General features: G+C 48.0%; 1 protein-coding gene across 1 annotated transcript in view; it reads left to right on the forward strand.

The window, feature by feature from the left end:
• Positions 1–746: 746 nt before the first annotated feature.
• The window catches only part of LOC119969170 (DENN domain-containing protein 3-like), a 112616-nt gene continuing 91953 nt past the window's right edge, over positions 747–21409 (forward strand). The window contains exons 1-2 of the mRNA XM_038802406.1: positions 747–906; positions 19973–20116. Of these exons, the coding sequence (XP_038658334.1) occupies positions 19997–20116 (120 nt within the window). The 5' untranslated portion in view covers positions 747–906; positions 19973–19996. The remainder of the gene's footprint in view (positions 907–19972; positions 20117–21409) is intronic.

Below are 21409 nucleotides of genomic sequence, written 5' to 3' on the forward strand. Positions count from 1 at the left end.
CAAAGTTTGTGGGGGGATTGGAGAGACCACAGTCATTCGAAACGTCCCCGCTTTACATAGGTAAAGGCAGGCGATTTAGATGATACAATAAGCAATATCTAGGACAAGAAGCATTCTTTAGATTAGCAAGAGACAGAAAAATGAGCAGGCCGGAGTTAGATTTTGATAACAGGCCTTGGGCTCCTTGTCTAAGAAAAATAATAATTGCATGCTGTCAGCAAAACAATGTGCAGCTGTACGCTTGTTCACATTGTATGACCTTCTGACTGTTTCATACAGAACCTCTTGACTGAAATAAGGCTAAATATCCATCATGCTTTGCCAAGTGCCTATTTCCATGAAATATAGTCGAGCTGCTGGTTAAAATGAATACAGAGTATTAAGGCAACTAATCCGCCAACTAAAGTCCCTTCTACAGATGCCAACACAACCCTCAAAGCAGAACCGTTTTCTCTTCAAAGCTCATTAAGTCCTGGCACAGACACTTTAGTGCCTTAATGCTTCAAATTTCACGAGAGGCCAGTTACACCTCAAGCTTGTACTCTCTGTCAAGGTAAATTCTCAAAAGAAGCTAATTCGCGCATGCTCCCTGGCCACTCAGACTGATCTCTTGACCAGAAAACTGTCATTTATAATTTCCCCTCTTACACAATAGCCCAATTGTCGCATGATAAAATTGACCAATCAGAGGACAGCTAATCATACCACTTTCTGTGATCAAGTTAATGAAGGTTTTTGTGGGAGGCGAAAGCTGCTCAGTGACAGGACTCCAAATGAAAGGAGGGCTAGATATACCCACGTTCATTCCAGGGATGTGCTGAGCGATTTATTGCAATAAATGTTGCACCCGACTGGGAAGGAGCGAATCAGCCCAGGTTCCTGCCTCTGATTACTGGCCAGTGGAAAGTATGTGTATGGACACCGGGTGAGAACGGGGGTAACAGATTGGCTGTAACAACCCTCTCCTTCCTTTCCCTTACCTCCCCTCTCACAACCCTCCCCACCTCCCTTAACCCACCCACCCCTCGTCCCCATACACCCCTTCCCGACCCCTCCTTTTCCTTCTCCGTATCTGCGGAATAAATTAACGGACTGCTTATAATAATCTTTATTGTCACAAGTAGGCTCACATTAACACTGCAATGAAGTGACTGTGAAAAGTCCCTAGTCGCCACACTCCGGCGCCTGTTCGGGTACACAGAGGGAGAATTCAGAATGTCCAAATTACCCAACAGCACGTCTTTCAGGACTTGTGGGAGGAAACCGGAGCCCCCGGAGGAAACCCACGCAGACACGGGGAGAATGTGCAGACTCCACACAGACAGTGACCCAAACCGGGAATCGAACCCGGGACCCTAGCGCGGTGAAGCAACAGTGCTAACCACTGTACCTCAATGCCGACATTCAATACTGGTTGAGCAATAATGTTCTCCAATACGCTATTGGATAGACTGAAGATATTCATGTTTCTGGTCCGCGCTCCAAACCCCACCCCTCCGGGCTTTCAGCCCTCTCCCTGGCAAAAGTCTGAGATTCAGCCAGTCTGTTCTCAAACTGGGTGTCACATTTGACTCCGAGATGAACTTTCAACTTTGTATCGATGCCATCACTAAGCCTGTCTATTTCCGCCTCTGTGACATCACTCGATTTACCCCGCCTCAGCTCATTCGCTGCTGAAACCCTAATTCTTCCTTTGTCACCTCCCTGCTCAACCATTCCTGTGTCCTCCTGGCTGGCCTCCAATAATCTACTTTGCTGTCCACGTTATAACTCACAGCGAGTCCCTATCACCCCCCCCCCCCCCCCCCCCCCTGTGCTCGCGAACCTTCACTGGCTCTCCAGCCAAGCAACGTCTTCTTTTCAAATCCATCCATGGCCTCACCCCTCCCTATCTCTGTAATCTCCTCCAACCTCACAACCATTTGAGATCTCCGAGCTCCTCTATTTCTGGCCGATTTTAATCGTTCCACCATTGGCAGCCGGGACACAAGCTCTGGAGTTCCCTCCCTAAATTCTCTGCCTCTCGACCTCACTTTTCTCCTTTAAGACACTCCTTAAAAACCTTCCCTTTGTTTTATAAAGTGCCTGTGAATCCGCCGTGGGACATTCCTTTTGATTTGAAACACTATGTAAATGATGCTGCCATTTGAGTTATGCCTTTGGCTATTGATGCAGTTTGTCCCTGAATGGATATTTGTGGAGTTTGGACAAATTGAGATGAATGTGCGCCCAGTGTCTCCAGATTAGATCAGCTGTGTATTTCCAGGTGAAGGCTCGGGACTGGTGCAAGGCAGTTCTGGGAATAGTGGGCAAAAAATTGCTTAGGATGAAACTTAAAGGAAAGGGGACAATTAAAGGGAAGTGTGAAATTTAGACGTGACATTTCTGAAACCCTTGGACAGATTCAAAGACCATGTTGATCTAACAGAAACCAGTGTGTTTTCTTATTCATTTACGAGACGTGGGTTTCGCTAGCTAGGCTAGCATTTATTGCCCATTCCTAATGGCCCTTGATAAGGTGTAGGTGAATGGTCTTCTTGAACCACTGCAGACCATGTGATGTAGGTACACCCACAGTGCTGTTAGGGAGGGAGTTCCAGGATTTTGACCCAGCGACAGTAACGGAACGGCGATATATTTCCAAGTCAGGATGGTGAGTGACTTGGAGGGGAACCTCCAGGTAGTGGTGGTGTTCCCATTCATCTGCCACCCTTGTACTTCTAGATGGCAGCAGTGGTAGGTTTGGAAGGTGCTGCCTAAGGAGCCTTGGAGAATTCCTGCAGTACATCTTGTAGATGGAACACCCGGCTGCCATTGTGCGTTGGTGGTGAAGGGAGTGAATTTGTGGAAAATGTGCCAATCAAAGTGGGGCTGCTTTGTCCTGGAAAGTGTCAACCTTCTTGAGTGTTGTTGGAGCTGCACTCATCCAGGCAAGCGGAGAGTATTCCAGCACACTCCTGATTTGTGCCTTGTAGATGGTGGACAGGCTTTGGGGAAGAAGTGACAGAGAAACCTGACATGAAAGTATTTATTATCCAGGATCAGGTGGAGTCTAGATTAAGGAGAATATTCTGTTGGAGTCCAGGTACGAAGCTGTTTGGGAGCTATGGTGTGTCCTTATGGAATCAAACTTTCCAATAATCCCACAGACCCAGCGGAGACTTTCCATTCAGTGAATGGAAGATGGGGGTCCAGGCAACTCCTTCATCCAATACCCTAATCCTCCTTGAGGTGCAATCTGGAGTAATAATAATAATCTTTATTGTCACAAGTAGGCTCACATTAACACTGCAATGAAGTTACTGTGAAAAGCCCCTAGTCACCACATTCCGGTGCCTGTTCGGGTAACCTCCAAGTTTATGCCCAAAGCGAATGGTTCTCTAATATGTTTTGAACTGCCTTAAACCAATCAGTTTGAGATTGCATTTGTGTCTCCTCGATGTAACAACGCATTCAGCTGCCGACTGAAGTAAATAATCCGTTCTTGCCAAACCACAAAAAAGAATTAGTGCAAATATCAGCTGCAGCATCATGATTAGCTTTGTCTAAGTTGAAATATCTGAACGAGGCGGAGAGCATCATGGACAGCACGTATAGAGAGGTGGTCACACCGCAGGCTCAGATTCCAGGCAGGAAGGGAATGAGCAGGCAGAGCAAGAGAGCTAAGCAGGCAGTGCAGGAATCTCCTCTGCCCATTCCCCTGCAGAACAGGTATACCGTTTTGGATACTGTTGAGGAGAAAACAGCAACAGCCAAACTCGTGGCACCAAGGTTGGTTCTGCTACAGAGGGGAGGGGTAATAGGTGTACCAATGCAATAGTTATAGGGGATTTGATTGTAAGGGGAATAGACAGGCGTTTCTGTGGCCGCAGACGAGACTCCAGGATGGTATGTTGTCTCCCTGGTGCTGGGGTCAAGGATGTCTCAGAGCAGCTACAGGACATTCTGGAGGGGGAGGGTGAACAGCAATTGGTCACCGGTACCAATGACATAGGGGAGGCGGTGACAGATTGGTATTGTCACTAGACTTGTAATCCAGCGACCCAGGATCAGGGATCCAAGGTTCAAATCGGACCTTGGCAGATGGTGAAATTTGTATTTTTTAAATATCTGGAATTAAAAGTGACCATGGACCCTTTGTCCATTGTCGTAAAAACCCATCTGGTTCACCAATGTCCTTCAGCGAAGGAAATCTGCCATTCTTACCTGGTCTGGTCTAAACGTGACTCCAGGTCCACACAGCGATGCGGTTGACTCTTAACTGTCCCCCTCTGGAATGGCCGAGCAAACCACTCGGTTCAAGGGCAATTGGGATGGGCAACAAATGCTGGCCCAGCACAGCGACGCCCACATCCCAAGAAGCAATTTTAAAAGGTGGGTAACACCCTAAAAGCTGAATATAGAGTTAGGATGTAAGTTGACAAGTCGGACCTGAAAAATCTGAGGATTGCTCCCAGTGCCACGTGCTAGTTAAAGTATAAATAGCAGTTGGAAAGGTGGTGAAAAGGGTTTCAGATTCCAGGGACATTGGAACCGGTTCTGGGGAGGTGGGACCAGTACAAACTGGACGGGACTGATGTCCCAGAGTGAGTGTTTGCTAATGTGGTTGGGGAGGGTGTACATTAGGTTGGCAGCGGGATTGGAACCTAAGCAGAGTGACAAGGGAGAGAGAAATAGGAACAGTAATAAATGAAAGAAGAGTGAAATGCAACAAACGGTACACGGGGTAATCAAGGGCGGGAGGGTCACAGTCGAAATAGGGTCACAGTCCAAAGAAAAGTTAGGATGATTAAAAATGGCTATTGATTGGCCGCAGAGGGGAAAATCACAATGAGGTTTCTAATAGAGTTTGTATCACTGATCCTCGATTTCCTTGACAGTATAATTCACAAGCCCATGGGGAATGAATTGTACTCAGAAATCACTCACCTCTAAATGAACCCCTGACTGTTTCTGGGGTTCGATGTATTTCCCCCTCCATTAAGGGCCGAAAGATTGGTGTTTTATTTTTATAAATTTAGAGTGCCCAATTAATTTTTTCCAATTAAGGGGCAATTTAGCATGGCCAATCCAACTACCCTGCACATCTTTGGGTTGTGGGGGCGAAACCCACGCAGACACGGGGAGAATGTGCAAACTCCACACGGACAGTGACCCAGAGCTGGGATCGAACCTGGGACCTCGGCGCAGTGAGGCAGCAGGGCTAACCCACTGTGCTGCCGTGCTGCCCTGATAGATCGGTGTTGAAGATTAAACCATTTTCTATCTTTGACACGAGGTTTACTATTGGTACCCTAGAGAAAGTCAAGTGGGTTTAGATTATTGCTGTCTCTTTGCTTCCAATCCCCAGCTCAGCGGATCGGTCGGCAGCATTGTAAGCTTGGGTTTAGAGGGTTGTGGGTTTAGGCTCCAGCCCAGAGCAATATTCTCGTGCAGTACTGAGGCAATGCTGTCATGTTGAAGGTGGCACTTTTCAGATAAGACATTAAACTGAGATCCCCTTCAGATGTAACTGAGCTCATGATGGTATCTCATCACCGCAGTAAACAACAACTTTGAGAATAAAATTCTGGGCCGGGATTCTCCCCTACCCGGCGGGGCGGAGTGGCGTGAACTACTCCGGCGTCGGGCCTCCCCAAAGGTGCAGAATTCTCCGCACCTTTAAGGGCTAGGCCCGCGCCGGAGTGGTTGGCGCTCCGCCGGCCGGCGTGAACGGCCTTTGGCACCCCGCCAGCGGCCTTCGCCGGCCGACGGAAGTCCGCGCATGCCCCGGAGCATCAGCGGCTGCTGACGTCATACCGGCGCATGCGCAGGGGAGGGGGTCTCTTCCGCCTCCGCCATGGTGAAGACTATGTCGAAGGCGGAAGAAAAAGAGTGCCCCCACGGCACAGGCCCACCCGCCGATCGGTGGGCCCCGATCGCGGGCCAGGCCACCTTGGGGGGCCTGCCGACCGGTGCGGCGCGATTCCCGTCCCGCCGATTCCCGGGTGACGGAGAATTCGGGACACGGCGGGGGCGGGATTGACGCCAGCCCCGGGCGATGGGGGTCGGAGAATTCCACCCCTCATCTCACTTTCAAATCCCTTCATGGCTTTTTACTTCCCTATCTCTGCAATCTCCTCCAGCCCATCAACCCTCTGAAATATCTGCACTTATCCAATCCTGGTCTCTCCAGCATTCCTGATTGGAATCTCTCCACCATTAGTGGCCGTCCCTTCAGCTGCCTGGGTGCTGAGCTCTAGAACTCCCTCATGAATGGGGGCAACACTGTAGCACAAGTGGATAGCACTGTGGCTTCACAGTGCCAGGGTCCCAGGTTCGATTCCCCGCTGGGTCACAGTGCGGAGTCTGCACGTTCTCCCCGTGACTGCGTGGGTTTCCTCCGGGTGCTCCCACAGTCAAAAGACGTGCAGGTTAGGTCGATTGGCCATGATAAATTACCCTTAGTGACCAAAAGGTTAGGAGGGGTTATTGGGTTCTTGGGATAGGGTGGAAGTGAGGGCTTACGTATGTTGGTGCAGACTCGATGGGCTGAATGGCCTCCTTCTGCACTGTATGTTCTATGTTCTAATACAGGGAAGGAATTAAATACCATCATCATCACTAGAGTAAGTAATATTAGACAAATTATTGGGGCTAAAGACAGATACATTCCTGTAACTGATGGTTTGCATTCTGGGATCCTAAAAGAAGTAGCTAGAGATGTGGGTGGATTAATTGTATTCTAATTTGGATTCTGGAGAAGTACCGGAGGATTGGAAAACTGCCAATGCGACACCCCCATTCAAAAAGGGACGGAGGCAAATAGCGGGTAACTATCAGCTGATCAGCCCAATATCTATTGTTGGAAAAATATTGGAATCAATTGTTAAGGAAGTAATAGCAGCACATTTGGAAAATTATAATCTAATCAAGCAGAGTCAGCATCACTTCATGAGAGGGAAATCGTGTCTGACTAATCTATTAGAGTTTTTTGAGGAAGTATCATCCAGAGTGGATAGAGGGGAACCAGTAGGGGCTGGTTTAGCACAGGGCTAAATTTGCTGGTTTTTAAAGCAGACCAAGGCAGGCCAGCAGCACGGTTCGATTCCCGTAACAGCCTCCCCAAACAGGTGCCGGAATGTGGTGACTAGGGGCTTTTCACAGTAACTTCATTGAAGCCTACTCGTGACAATAAGCGATTTTCATTTTCATTTCAGTAGATGTGATGTACTGGAGCTTCCAGAAGGTGTTTGATAAGGTACCTCACAAAATGTCAAGCCATAAGATAAGAGCCCGTGGTGTTGGAGGTAGTATATTGGCATTGGCATAAGCTGCAGAGCTGGGCTGAGAGGTGGCAAATGGAGTTTAATGCGGAAAAGTGTGAGGTGGTTCACTTTGGAAAGAGTAACAGGAATGCAGAGTACTGGGCTAATGGCAAGATTCTTGGTAGTGTAGATGAACAGAGAGATCTCGGCATCCAGGTACATAAATCCCTGAAAGTTGCCACCCAGGTTAATAGGGCCGTTAAGAAGGCATATGGTGTGCTAGCCTTTATAAGCAGGGGGATTGAGTTTCGGAACCACAAGGTCATGCTGCAGCTGTACATAACTCTGGTGTGGCCGCACCTGGAGTACTGCGTGCAGTTCTGGTCACCACATTATAGGAAGGATGTGGAAGCTTTGGAAAGGGTTCAGAGGAGATTTACTAGGATGTTGCCTGGTATGGAGGGAAGGTCTTACGAGGAAAGGCTCAGGGAATTGAGGTTGTTTTCGTTAGAGAGGAGAAGGCTGAGAGGTGACTTAATAGAGACATATAAGATAGTCAGAGGGTTAGATAGGGTGGACAGTGAGAGTCTTTTTCCTCGGATGGTGATGACCAACACGAGGGGACATAGCTTTAAATTGAGGGGTGATAGATATAGGACAGATATCAGAGGCAGTTTCTTTACTCAGAGAGTAGTAGGGGTGTGGAACGCCCTGCCTGCAACAGTAGTAGACTCGCCAACTTTAAGGGCATTTAAGTGGTCACTGGATAGACATATGGATGAAAATGGAATAGTGTAGGTCAGATAGGCTTCAGATGGTTTCACAGGTCGGCGCAGCATCGAGGGCCGAAGGGCCCGTACTGCGCTGTAGTGTTCTATGTTCTATGTTCTAGACAGAGAATTGGCTAATGGGCAGGAAACAGTGAGTGGGACTAAGGGGTGCTTTTTCAGGTTGGCGATCTGTAACCTGTGGGGTTCCACAGGGATCCAGCGCTGGGACCGCAGCTGTTTACAATATATATGAATGGCTTCGAGGAAGGAAGCGAATGACCTGGAACCAAGTTTGCAGACCACACATAAATAGGGGGAATGGCAAGTTGTGAGGGGGATACAAACAGTTTGCAAAGAGATATTGATGGCTTTAGTAAGTGGGCAAAATGTTGGCAAATGGAGTATAATGTGGGAAAATGTGATGTTGCTCATTTTGGAAGGGAGATCAAAAGGGCAGAGTGTTATTTAAATGGAGAAAAACTGCAGAAAGCTGCAACTCCGAGACTTGGAGGTACTTCTGCACGAAACACAGAAAACTAGCAGGTAACCAGGAAGGCTGATGGAATGTTAGCCCTTATTTCAAAGGTTTGGAGTATAAGAGTCGGGGAGTCTTGCTGTAATTGTACAAGGTACTGGTGAGACAAGGGTCTGAGTTCTCCGCTTCCTGATGCTGGAAGAGGGGGCCATTCCATCCCTCACTGGCATCGAGCAGTGGCTCCACTTCAGACTTCCGGAATCAGCGGGGGCAGGGGGTGCGGGGGGGGGGCGGGGGTGCGGGGGGGCAGGGGGTGTGGGGGGGCGGTGGTGTGGGGGGGCAAGCCTTCTCTGAGGCACCTTTGTGGCTGCAATGAGTGTGTGGTGAGATGAGAGCACCTCACAGCTCCAGCTGTCAGGCTCTTTAGGGCTAATTCAGTCCCCAGCGGTTACACCGCCTGCTGGGCAGGGAATTGTTTCCAATTGTTTCCAATTTGCTGCGCCAGAGTGCAGGTCCGATTTGCATGTCCTGAATCGTGGAAGGAATAACGCCGCCAACAGAAACGCAAATCACCTCAACCATCTTCAGCTGCTTCATCAATCACCACCCTTCCATCATAAGGTCAGAAGTGGGGATGTTTGCGGCTGACTGCACAATGTTCAGCACCATTCCTGACTCCTCAGATAATGAAGCAGTCCATCTCCAAATGCAGCAAGACCTGGACAAGATTCGGGCTTGAGCTGACAAGTGGCAAGTATAATTCGCGCCACACAAGTGAAATCAAAATGGAATGACACCCACATCCCATGAAGTAAGTTTAAAAAATCTGGAACTCTGTCCCCAGGGGCAGCACATAGCATTGTGGATAGCACAATCGCTTCACAGCTCCAGGGTCCCAGGTTCAATTCCGGCTTGGGTCACTGTCTGTGCGGAGTCTGCACATCCACCCCGTGTGTGCGTGGGTTTCCTCCGGGTGCTCCGGGTTCCTCCCACAGTCCAAAGATGTGCGGGTTAGGTGGATTGGCCATGATAAATTGCCCTTAGTGTCCAAAATTGCCCTTAGTGTTGGGTGGGGTTACTGAGTTATGGGGATAGGGTGGAGGTGTTGACCTTGTGTAGGGGGTAGGGTGCTCTTTCCAAGAGCCGGTGCAGACTCGATGGGCCGAATGGCCTCCTTCTGCACTGTAAATTCTATGTAATTGCTGAGGGTGACAATTTTAAACCTGGGATTGTTGATTTCTGAGTCCGGGTAACGGGGGCTACGCAGCAAATAGGTAAATAGAATAGAAGAGCAGATCGACCATGATCTCATTGCAAATGGAACAGATCCAGATAGGGGGACTGTCATATTTGTACATTTTCCCCCACAAACTATCTCAGAGGTTTTGTGGCACAGCGGGACGCATCTCTGCTTCAGAGGCTTTGTGACTTTGTATGACTGGGGAACACCATGGAAACTCACGTGAACTCACACGGGATCAGAGGTGAGCTGGCAAGATGGATACAGAACTGGCTAGGTCATAGAAGGCAGACAGTAGCAATGGAAGGGAGCTTTTCTGATTGGAGGGCTGTGACTAGTGGGGTTCCGCAGGGATCATAGAACATAGAACATAGAAAATACAGCACAGAACAGGCCCTTTAGCCCACGATGTTGTGCCAAACCTTTGTCCCAGATTAAGAACAAATTAATCTACAACCCATCATTCTACCGTAATCCATGTGCCTATCCAATAGCCGCTTGAAGGTCCCTAGTGCTGGGACCTTTGCTGTTCGTAGTATATATAAATGATTTGGAGGAAAATGTAACTGGTCTGATTAGTAAGTTTGCGGACGACACAAAGGTTGGTGGAATTGCGGATAGTGATGAGGACTGTCAGAGGATACAGCAGGATTTAGATCATTTGGAGACTTGGGCGGAGAGATGGCAGATGGAGTTTAATCCGGACAAATGTGAGGTAATGCATTTTGGTAGGTCTAATACAGGTCGGGAATATACAGTGAATGGTAGAACCCTCAAGAGTATTGAAAGTCAGAGAGATCTAGGTGTACAGGTCCACAGGTTACTGAAAGGGGCAACACAGGTGGAGAAGGTAGTCAAGAAGGCATACGGCATGCTTGCCTTCATTGGCCAGGGCATTGAGTATAAGAATTGGCAAGTCATGTTGCAGCTGTCTAGAACCTTAGTTAGGCCACACTTGGAGTATAGTGTTCAATTCTGGTCGCCACACTACCAGAAGGATGTGGAGGCTTTAGAGAGGGTGCAGAAGAGATTTACCAGGATGTTGCCTGGTATGGAGGGCATTAGCTATGAGGAGAGGTTGAATAAACTCAGTTTGTTCTCACTGGAACAAAGGAGGTTGAAGGGTGAACTGATAGAGATCTACAAAATTATGAGGAGTGGACAGTCAGAGACTTTTTCCCAGGGTAGAGGGGTCAATTACTAGGGGGCATAGGTTTAAGGTGCGAGGGGCAAGGTTGAGAGGAAATGTACGAGGTTTTTTTACACAGAGGGTAGTGGGTGCCTGGAACTCGCTGCTGGAGGAGGTGGTGGAGACAGAGACGATAGTGACGTTTAAGGGGCATCTTGACAAATAGATAAATTCAGTAAAGAAGGAGGCCATTCCACCCATCGAGTCTGCACTGACCCACATGAAGCCCTCACTTCCACCCTATCCCCGTAACCCAAAAACCCATCCTAATCTTTTTTGGTCACTAAGAGCAATTTAGCATAGCTTATCCACCTAACCTGTACGTCTTTGGACTGTGGGAGGAAACCGGAGCATCCGGAGGAAACCCAAGCAGACACGGGTAGAACGTGCAGACTCCTCACAGACAGTCATCCAGCAGGGAATCGAACCAGGGACCCTGGCGCTGTGAAGCCACAGTGCTGGCCACTTGTGCTACCGTGCTGCCCTACATGAATAGGATGGGAATAGAGGGATACGGATCCCGGAAGTGTAGATTTTAGTTTAGATGGGCAGCATGGTCGGCACAGGCTTGGAGGGCCGAAGGGCCTGTTCCTGAGCTGTACTTTTCTTTGTCCTTTGTTCAAGCAGCCACTAAATGGCACGTCCAGGCTAACATTGCAAGGGCTCAAAGATTGGGAATGATCACAATGAGCCTGGGAGGATCCTGGAGACTCAGAGGAAACATCTCCGTCTCCTTAAGTGGTGCTGACAACAACTTTAACTTGCATTTATCTAGAGTTACAAACATAGTAAAACTTCACAGAGATCTCACAGGAATGTAATCAAGCAAAATTTGACACAGGGGATAAGACCATAAGACCATAAGACATAGGAGTGGAAGTAAGGCCATTCGGCCCATCAACTCCACTCCGCCATTCAATCATGGCTGATGGGCATTTCAACTCCACCTACCAGCATTCTCCCCGTAGCCCTTAATTCCTCGCGACATCACGAATTTATCTATCTCTGCCTTGAAGCCATTTAGCGTCCCGGCCTCCACTGCACTCCGCGGCAATGAATTCCACAGGCCCACCACTCTCTGGCTGAAGAAATGTCTCCGCATTTCTGTTCTGAATTTACCCCCTCTAATTCTAAGGCTGTGCCCGCAGGTCCTCGTCTCCTCGCCTAACGGAAACAGTTTCTTTGCGTCCACCCTTTCTAAGCCATGTATTATCTTGTAAGTTTCTATTAGATCTCCCCTTAACCTTCTAAACTCCAATGAATACAATCCCAGGATCCTCAGCCGTTCATCATATGTTAGACCCGCCATTCCAGGGATCATCCGTGTGAATCTCCGCTGGACACGCTCCAGTGCCAGTATGTCCTTCCTGAGATGTGGGGACCAAAACTGGACACAGTACTCCAAATGGGGCCTAACCAGAGCCTTATAAAGGCTCAGTAGCACATCGCTGCTTTTATATTCCAACCCTCTTGAGATAAATGACAACATTGCATTCGCTTTCTTAATCACAGATTCAACCTGCATGTTTACCTTTAGGGAATCCTCGACTAGCACTCCCAGATCCCTTTGTACTTTGGCATTATGAATTTTCTCACCGTTTAGAAAGTAGTCTATGCTTGGATTCTTTTTTCCAAAGTGCAAGACCTCACATTTTCTCACGTTGAATTGCATCAGCCATTTCCTGCACCACTCTCCCAAACTGTCTAGATCCTTCTGCAGCTTCCCCACTTCCTCAGCAGTACCTGCCTGACCACCTAACTTTGTATCATCGGCAAACTTCGCTAGAATGCCCCAGTCCCTTCATCCAGATCATTAATATATATGGTGAACAGCTGCGGCCCCAACACTGAACCCTGTGGGACACCGCTGGTCACCGGCTGCCATTCCGAAAAAGAACCTTTTATCCCAACTCTCTGCCTTCTGTCAGACAGCCAATCCTCAACCCATGCCAGTAGCTCACCTCGAACACCATGGGCCCTCACCTTACTCAGCAGCCTCCTGTGTGGCACCTTATCAAAGGCCTTTTGTAAATCCAGATAGACCACATCCACTGGGTTTCCCTGGTCTAACCTACTTGTCACCTCCTCAAAGAATTCTAACAGGTTCGTCAGGCATGACCTCCCCTTACTAAATCCATGTTGACTTGTTCTAATCCGACCCTGCTCTTCCAAGAATTTAGAAATCTCATCCTTAACGATCGATTCTAGAATTTTACCAACAACCGAGGTTAGGCTAATTGGCCTATAATTTTCCATCTTTTGTCTTGATCCTTTCTTGAACAAGGGGGTTACAACAGCGATCTTCCAATCGTCCGGGACTTTCCCTGACTCCAGTGATTTTTGAAAGATCTCAACCAACGCTTCCGCTATTTCTTCAGCCACCTCCCTCAGAACTCTAGGGTGTAGCCCATCGGGGCCAGGAGATTTGTCAATTTTAAGACCTTTTAGCTTTTTTTAGCACCATCTCTTTTGTAATGGCAACCATACTCAACTCAGCCCCCTGACCCTCTTTAATTTTTGGGATATTACTCATGTCTTCCACTGTGAAGACAGACGCAAAGTACTTATTAAGTTCTCCAGCCATTTCCTCGTCTCCCATCACTAGCCTTCCGGAATCAGTTTGAATTGGCCCAATGTCTACTTTGGCCTGTCGTTTGTTTCTTATGTATTGAAAGAAACTTTTACTATCATTTCTTATATTACTGGCTAGCCTGCCTTCATATTTGATCCTCTCCTTCCTTATTTGTCTCTTTGTTAACCTCTGTTTGTTTTTGTAGCCTTCCCAATCTTCTGATTTCCCAGTGCTTTTGGCCACTTTATAGGATCTCTCTTTTTCTTTGATACATTTCCTGACCGCCTTTGTCAGCCATGGCTGTCTAATCCCTCCCCGGATAATCTTTCTTTTCTTGGGGATGAACCTCTGTACAGTGTCCTCAATTATGCGTACAATTGATGAGACTGGAAACTTGGTTGAAGAGGGTTTTTTTTAAGGGGCATCGGTAAAAGACGAAGAGGACAGGCAGGGAGGTTTCAGGAGGAAATTCCAAAGCCAGAGGCAGCTGAGATCAGAACCGATGACACGAGAAACCGACATAACTGAAAGCTTCAAAATGGAAACAGGAAACGCTGAAAATAAGCTGGCTGCGTGTGGATCACAACCTCAAACATTAACCACTGCTATCCTCTGCCGAGATATTGTTGGGCACATTGTGTATTTCTTATATTTTCTGTTTCAATCACCCCCTGGTGATCATGAATTTGAAGAGTTTATCAGCATTATTGTGAATAGATTTAGATGTATTGTCCATCAGAGAGCGCCCTACATCTGGGCTACTGTGGACAGTATTGGTCTCCTTATCAATGGAAAGATTTAAGTGGAGCAGTTCAGAGAAGGCTTGCTTGACTAACATCAGGGATGGGTGGGTTGTCTTATGAGGAAAGGTTGTACAGGCTAGGCTTGTGCCCGCTGGAGTTTAGAAGTGTGAGAGGTGACTTGATGGAAACATATAAGATCCTGAGGGGTGTTGACAGTGTTATGGGCCAGGGCTTAGAGAACCCCAAAGTGTATCATGGAGTTCACCTGACCCATAACGTTTACTAGATTGTGGTATGGGGAGCACACGGCCCACTCTACAGGTGTGGTACAGCAGAAATGGAAAAGTAATTTTTAAAGCAAAACAATGTTTATTCTCTGAACTCAAGTTAACCTTTTTAAAGTATACAGTGAACATCTAAGCAACCATTAATTCAAATACAACCCCCAAAGAATACAACACTAAGTAATTTTTTAAGCTTTCCTCTTAACATCCATAAGACTTAAAACGCCTTTTACCAGAAGCACATCAGGTTAAAGTCACTACTGTTATTAGTTTTAAATCACCAGGATCGATTTACAGTCTTTAGATTACAGAGAGAGACTCTAATACACCTTCTGGCTGTGACTGCAGCTATCCAGCTCTGAAAATGAAACTAAAACACACCCTGCAGCAAACAGCCTAAAACAAAAGCCAAAAGCTGACAGACAGCCCAGCTCCACCTACTCTCTGACATCACCGCAGTAATAAACAGCCATTTCTTAAAGGTACTCTCACTACAGATATTTATATACACACCCATTTATAAACAGCCATTTCTTAAAGGTACTCTCACATGACAACAGGGTGGGTGTGGAGAGGATATTTCCTCTTGTATGAGAATGTAGAACTTGGGGGTCACTTTGAAAATAAGAGGTCACCCATTTAAGATGGAGATGAGGGACAAAAATCTATTTCAGTGGATTGTGACCATTTTTCAAAAGGTGGTTGGGCAAAGTCTTGAAACTTTTTAAGGCAGAAGTAAAGAGATTCTTGGTGAGCAAAGGGGGTGAAAGGTTATTGCAGCTTGACAGAAGTGTGAAGTTGAAGTTAAAGTTAGATCAACCATGATCTTATCGAATGGCAGAGCAGGCTCGAGAGGCCGAGTAGCCTACTCCTGCTCCTAATTCATATAAAAACTGACCTCTGTTGAGAGTACATTACATTGTGAAAACAAAAATATTCTCTACATGATCAACACTATCAGATTGTTCTCCAGATATGTTCACTGGGTAGATTGTGATGATGGGGCAGCACGGTAGCAAAAGTGGCTAGCACTGTGGCTTCACAGTGCTGGGGACCCACGTTCGATTCCCCACTGGGTCACTGACTGTGCAAAGTCTGCACATTCTCACCGTGTCTGCGTGGATTTCCTCCGGGTTTTCCGGTTTCCTCCCACAGTCCAAAGACGTGCAGGTCAGGTGGATTGGCCATGCTAAATTGCTCTTTGTGACCAAGAAAGATTAGCAGGGGTTATTGGGTTATGGGGATAGGCTGGAAGTGAGGGTTTAAGTGGATCGGTGCAGACTCGATAGGCCGAATGGCCTCCTTCTGCACTGTATGTTCAATGTTCTATGGGACCATACTGTGCTGAAGAAGTGTAGGCAACTGTCCATAGTCTCTCATGGTTAATCTCCAAGCTCCTCAAGAAAGCCAGGCAAGAACCACAACAGAGCAATAAGAGCTGATGGACCACTTTCAATGGATCTTTACTCTGTATCTAACCCCGTGCTGTACCTGTCCTGGGAGTGTTTGATGGGGGCAGTGTAGAGGGAGCTTTACTCTGTATCTAACCCCGTGCTGTACCTGTCCTGGGAGTGTTTGATGGGGACAGTGTAGAGGGAGATTTACTCTGTATCTAACCCCGTGCTGTTCCTGTCCTGGGAGTGTTTGATGGGGACAGTGTAGATGGATCTTTACTCTGTATTTAACCCCGTGCAGTACCTGTCCTGGGAGTGTTTGATGGGGACAGTGTAGATGGATCTTTACTCTGTATCTAACCCCGTGCTGTACCTGTCCTGGGAGTGTTTGATGGGGGCAGTGTAGAGGGAGCTTTACTCTGTATCTAACCCCGTGCTGTACCTGTCCTGGGAGTGTTTGATGGGGACAGTGTAGAGGGAGCTTTACTCTGTATCTAACCCCATGCTGTACCTGTCCTGGGAGTGTTTGATGGGGACAGTGTAGAGGGAGCTTTACTCTGTATCTAACCCCATGCTGTACCTGTCCTGGGAGTGTTTGATGGGGACAGTGTAGAGGGAGCTTTACTCTGTATCTAACCCCGTGCTGTACCTGTCCTGGGAGTGTTTGATGGGGACAGTGTAGAGGGAGCTTTACTCTGTATCTAACCCCGAGCTGTACCTGTCCTGGGAGTGTTTGATGGGGACAGTGTAGAGGGAGCTTTACTCTGTATCTAACCCCGTGCTGTACCTGTCCTGGGAATGTTTTATGGGGACAGTGTAGAGGGAGCTTTACTCTGTATCTAACCCCGTGCTGTACCTGTCCTGGGAGTGTTTGATGGGGACAGTGTAGAGGGAGCTTTACTCTGTATCTAACCCCGTGTTGTACCTGTCCTGGGAGTGTTTGATAGGGACAGTGTAGAGGGAGCTTTACTCTGTATCTAACCCCAATCTGTACCTGTCCTGGGAGTGTTTGATGGGGACAGTGTAGAGGAAGCTTTACTCTGTATCTAACCCCGTGCTGTACCTGTCCTGGGAGTGTTTGATGGGAACAGTAGAGGGAGCTTTACTCTGTATCTAACCCCGTGCTGTACCTGTCCTGGGAATTGTTGATGGGGACAGTGTAGAGGGAGCTTTACTCTGTATCTAACCCCGTGCTGTACCTGTCCTGGGAGTGTTTGATGGGGACAGTGTAGAGGGAGCTTTACTCTGTATCTAACCCCGTGCTGTACCTGTCCTGGGAGTGTTTGATGGGGACAGAGTTGAGGGAGCTTTACTCTGTATCTAACCCTGTCCTGTATCTGTCCTGGGAGTGTTTGATGGGGACAGTGTAGAGGGAGCTTTACTCTGTATCTAACCCCGTGCTGTACCTGTCCTGGGAGTGTTTGATGGGAACAGTAGAGGGAGCTTTACTCTGTACCTAACCCCATGCTGTACCTGTCCTGGGAGTGTTTGATGGGGACAGAGTTGAGGGAGCTTTACTCTGTATCTAACCCCGTGCTGTACCTGTCCTGGGAGTGTTTGATGGGGACAGAGTTGAGGGAGCTTTACTCTGTATCTAACCCTGTGCTGTATTGCGAGTGTTTGATTGGACTGTACCTTTAAATCTGTGTCCATCTTTTCCACAACTCCATGACCAGAATTTTACGTTATTTGAATGGGCATGCGTCCTGAAATCCTGGTGCTACTGTGTGATATTTCACTTGGCAGGCGTGTGGGGTAGTTGGGAGTACCCCCGTCAACAATTAATCGGGCCATTAAACCAATTAAGGAGTGAATTGAACATGGTTTTACGTGACCCGTCCACCTTCATGGTTGGCAGACGTGAAATTTGGCCAGGCGGTCACCCAATGTTCACTTCAAGTTCAATGCTAGGCGGGTGAAATATGCCGGGTGAAATGGAATTATAAAGATGTCTGGGACTCAGGGTTTTGAGTTCTGCGTTTTGTTCCATCTCGTTTAATTGGTCCAGTTCTGTAGCTGCCTGAGGTATGTTTAAACCTCTATCGTTCGGTTTCTGGTCCTGTCAGAATGCTAAAACAATATTATCAAAGAGACAAATAACACCCTGTGTCCCCAAACTGTGCAAACAATTCCCCCTCACCCTTGACCTCTGTGAGAGCTTTCGCACAGTTGACCACATTGACCACACCTTGCTCCTCCAATGCCTCTCCACTGTTGTCCAGCTGGGTGGTTGGCACTTGGCTGGTTCCCTCTTGTCCATCCATTTCCAGTCAGAGATACACCTGCAATAGATTCTCCCCTCCCTCCTGCACTGGTACTTCTGGTGATCCCAAAGGATCTATCCTTGCTCCTTCCTCTTTCTCATCTACATGCTTCCCTTTGGTGCCATCATCTGACACCAAGTTCCACAAGCCTCCTGACAATACTGAGCTCTGCTCACCATCCCCTCTCCATTGCCACACTGTTTGCCTGACATTGACAAACTCCATCCCCAAGCCCAACCCCCTCCCTGGTCAAAGACTCAATCAAGCTCTTTGTAACATTGGCTTCCGATTTGAACCTCAGCAAAGCTTCTAACCCCGTCTCCTCTCCATCGCAAAGACCCACCACTTCCAACTCCTTATCTTCCAACTCCATCTTTACCTCTGACCATCCACTACTGAAGCCTCCATCCGTGCCTTTATTACCTCCAGACTATTTATTTTCTTCAAAGACACTGCGAAGCTCTCCCGGAAGCATTGACAGGGCGACACGGTAGCACAGTGGTTAGCACTGCTGCTTCACAGCACCAGTTCCTTGGTTCGATTCCCGGTTTGGGTCACTGTCTGTGCGAAGCCTGCACGTTCTCCCCGTGTCTGCGTGGGTTTCCTCTGGGTGCTCCCGTTTCCTCCCACAAGTCCCGAAAGACATGCTTGCTAGGTGAATTGGACATTCTGAATTCTCCCTTTGTGTACCCGAACAGGCGCCGGAATATGGCGACTAGAGGCTTATCACAGTAACTTCATTGCAGTTAATGTAAGCCTACTTGTGACATTAATAAAGATTATTAAATTAATTGACATTAATGACTGGGAGGATCTCATTCAGAAAACAACCTTTCCTTCAAGCTGCTTCACACTTTGAATCTCAACAACTTACTGATGTGGCAGAGCGGATGCAGACACGGAACGAACCAGAATGAACCTTGGATCGCACTTCCTCATGGGATTTCTTCCATGAGGGATTCCCTCATGGGATTTCTTGCCCCATGTGCCCAAAGATCTGTGGGTAGCGGATCGGCCTGTTCAGTCACATGGAGTCCGGCCGTCAAATCCCGTGAACCTGAGTAGGAGTCATCCTCGAATCGAGGGACCGTGAACAATGCCGATGACTTCTAGACTTATTCCAAAGCTGTTCAGGCTGCCATCCACCGTGCACCCTCTCTAAACTCTGCTGTCCAGACCCTAACTTGCACCAAGTCCAATGCTCAATAACATACGCTCCCAGGCCAACACGACCTTTAATATTCTCATCCTGGTGATCAAACCCTTCCTTATATCTCTAATCTCCTCCAGTCCCACAACCTTCTGTCATCTCTGCACTCCTCCAATTCTGACCTCTTGTGCACACCCACTCCTTTCCCTCCATCATTGGCGGCCGTGGCTTCAGCTGCCTGGGCCCTCGGCTCTGGAGATCCCTCCATAAAACCCTCCACATCTATCTCCTCCTTCAGATTTAATTCCTTCACCAAATGTTTTGGTCACCCATTCCAATATGATGTTACGTGGTTCGGTATCAATGGGCAGAATTTTCTGGCCTCTCCCGCCAGTGGGATCGTTCGATGTCGCTAAAGTCAGTGGGCCACTTGCCACATTTCCAATCCTGTCCCCGCTGGAACGGGGCGGGAAAATTCCGTCCAATCATTTTGTTTTGTTCGACATGGAATGCTTTTTCCTGCATTGGAGGTGCTGTAGAAATGCAAGTGTTGCTTTTGGTCCTGAGGAAAAAGTATCCAAATTAAAGAAACTGCTGGAATTGTTGAGACATTGTGACTGGTATTTATTTTTTTCCTTCTCCAGCCCCTGGCCTTAACCTTCAGGACAATGACCGAAGCAAGTGAAGCGGCAACGAGCGATCCAGAGGTTGGGTTGCGGAGTCACAGACTGCTGGAGATGTGCCTCATTGTTGGAGTCCCTCTCAAAACCCTGAGACAAATGGTGCAGGTACATGTACAGAATTATTCACTCAATCCAGCTTGTTGAAAGGGTCCTCTCCTCCTCGTTAACCTTGCCTGGGACACATTGTTTAACCACACGTTCGGCTGCTTACCTGGACTCAAACACCTTCCCAGTCCAGATCCAAGAAGAGTCAGATTGGACTCGGAAAGTTAACTCTGTTTCTCCACAGATGCTGCCAGACCTGTTCAGTTCCCAGTTACTGTTTCAGATTTCCAGCATCCACCATATTTGGTTTAATCTTTTTTCTTTCGCCTTAATTCTTCACGATTGACCTCAGCTTGTCCAGGAACCGAAACCCACGCTGTTGGGTGTCAGTTCCGCATCATGAACCAGCCAGCCAGCCAACTGAGCTAACAACCAACCACTGTTCGAGAGCAAGGAGCTTATGTTGAATTTGTATCAGCCACTAAGCGGGCCTCAGTTGGAGCATTGTGTCCAGCTCTCCGTGCCACACCTTCGGGAAGCTGTGAAGACATTGGAGAGAGAGCAGAAATATTTCACGATGCTCCGGATGCTCCGGTTTCCTCCCACAGTCCAAAGAGGTCTGGGTGAGGTGGATTGGCCATCATAAATTGTCCCTTAGTGTCCAAAGATGAAAATGAAATGAAAATCGCTTATTGTCACGAGTAGGCTTCAATGAAGTTACTGTGAAAAGCCCCTAGTCGCCACATTCCGGCGCCTGTCCGGGGAGGCTGGTACGGGAATCGAACCGTGCTGCTGGCCCTCTTGGTCTGCTTTAAAAGCCAGCGATTTAGCTCAGTGAGCTAAACCAGCCCCTGTGCAGGTTAGATGGGGTTACTGGTTTACGGGGATAGGGCGGGGGTGTGGCTTAAGTAGGGTGCTCTTTCAGAGGGTCGGTGCAGAGTCAATGGGCTGAATGACCTCCTTCCGCACTTCTGGAATTCTAGGGTTCTGTGGTTCTAACCGCTCTGGGAGGCAGAATGTCAGAATTGTGGGGTTGCCGGAAGGTGTAGACGGTCCAACTCCTGCAGAATACTTTTCTAGGATATGTTTGGGAAGCTGTTGGGGGAGGGTGTATTCAGGTCCCTTTCCAAGCTGGATCGAGCCCATTGGACACTCTGGCAGAAGCCCCGAACCATCACGGGCTGTTATTGGGCGGTTCAACAGCCTCCAGGAGAAGTAACCGGTCCTGAAATGGGCTCATCTGCGGCATTAAATGGATTCAATAAAGAGATAGATATCTTTCTGATAAAGAAAAACGGGTTAAAGGCATATGGGGAAAAGATAGGGAGGTGGATTTGATACTCGGAAGTTATC

Source organism: Scyliorhinus canicula, chromosome 7, assembly GCF_902713615.1.
Source record: "Scyliorhinus canicula chromosome 7, sScyCan1.1, whole genome shotgun sequence".
Lineage (NCBI taxonomy): Eukaryota > Metazoa > Chordata > Chondrichthyes > Carcharhiniformes > Scyliorhinidae > Scyliorhinus > Scyliorhinus canicula.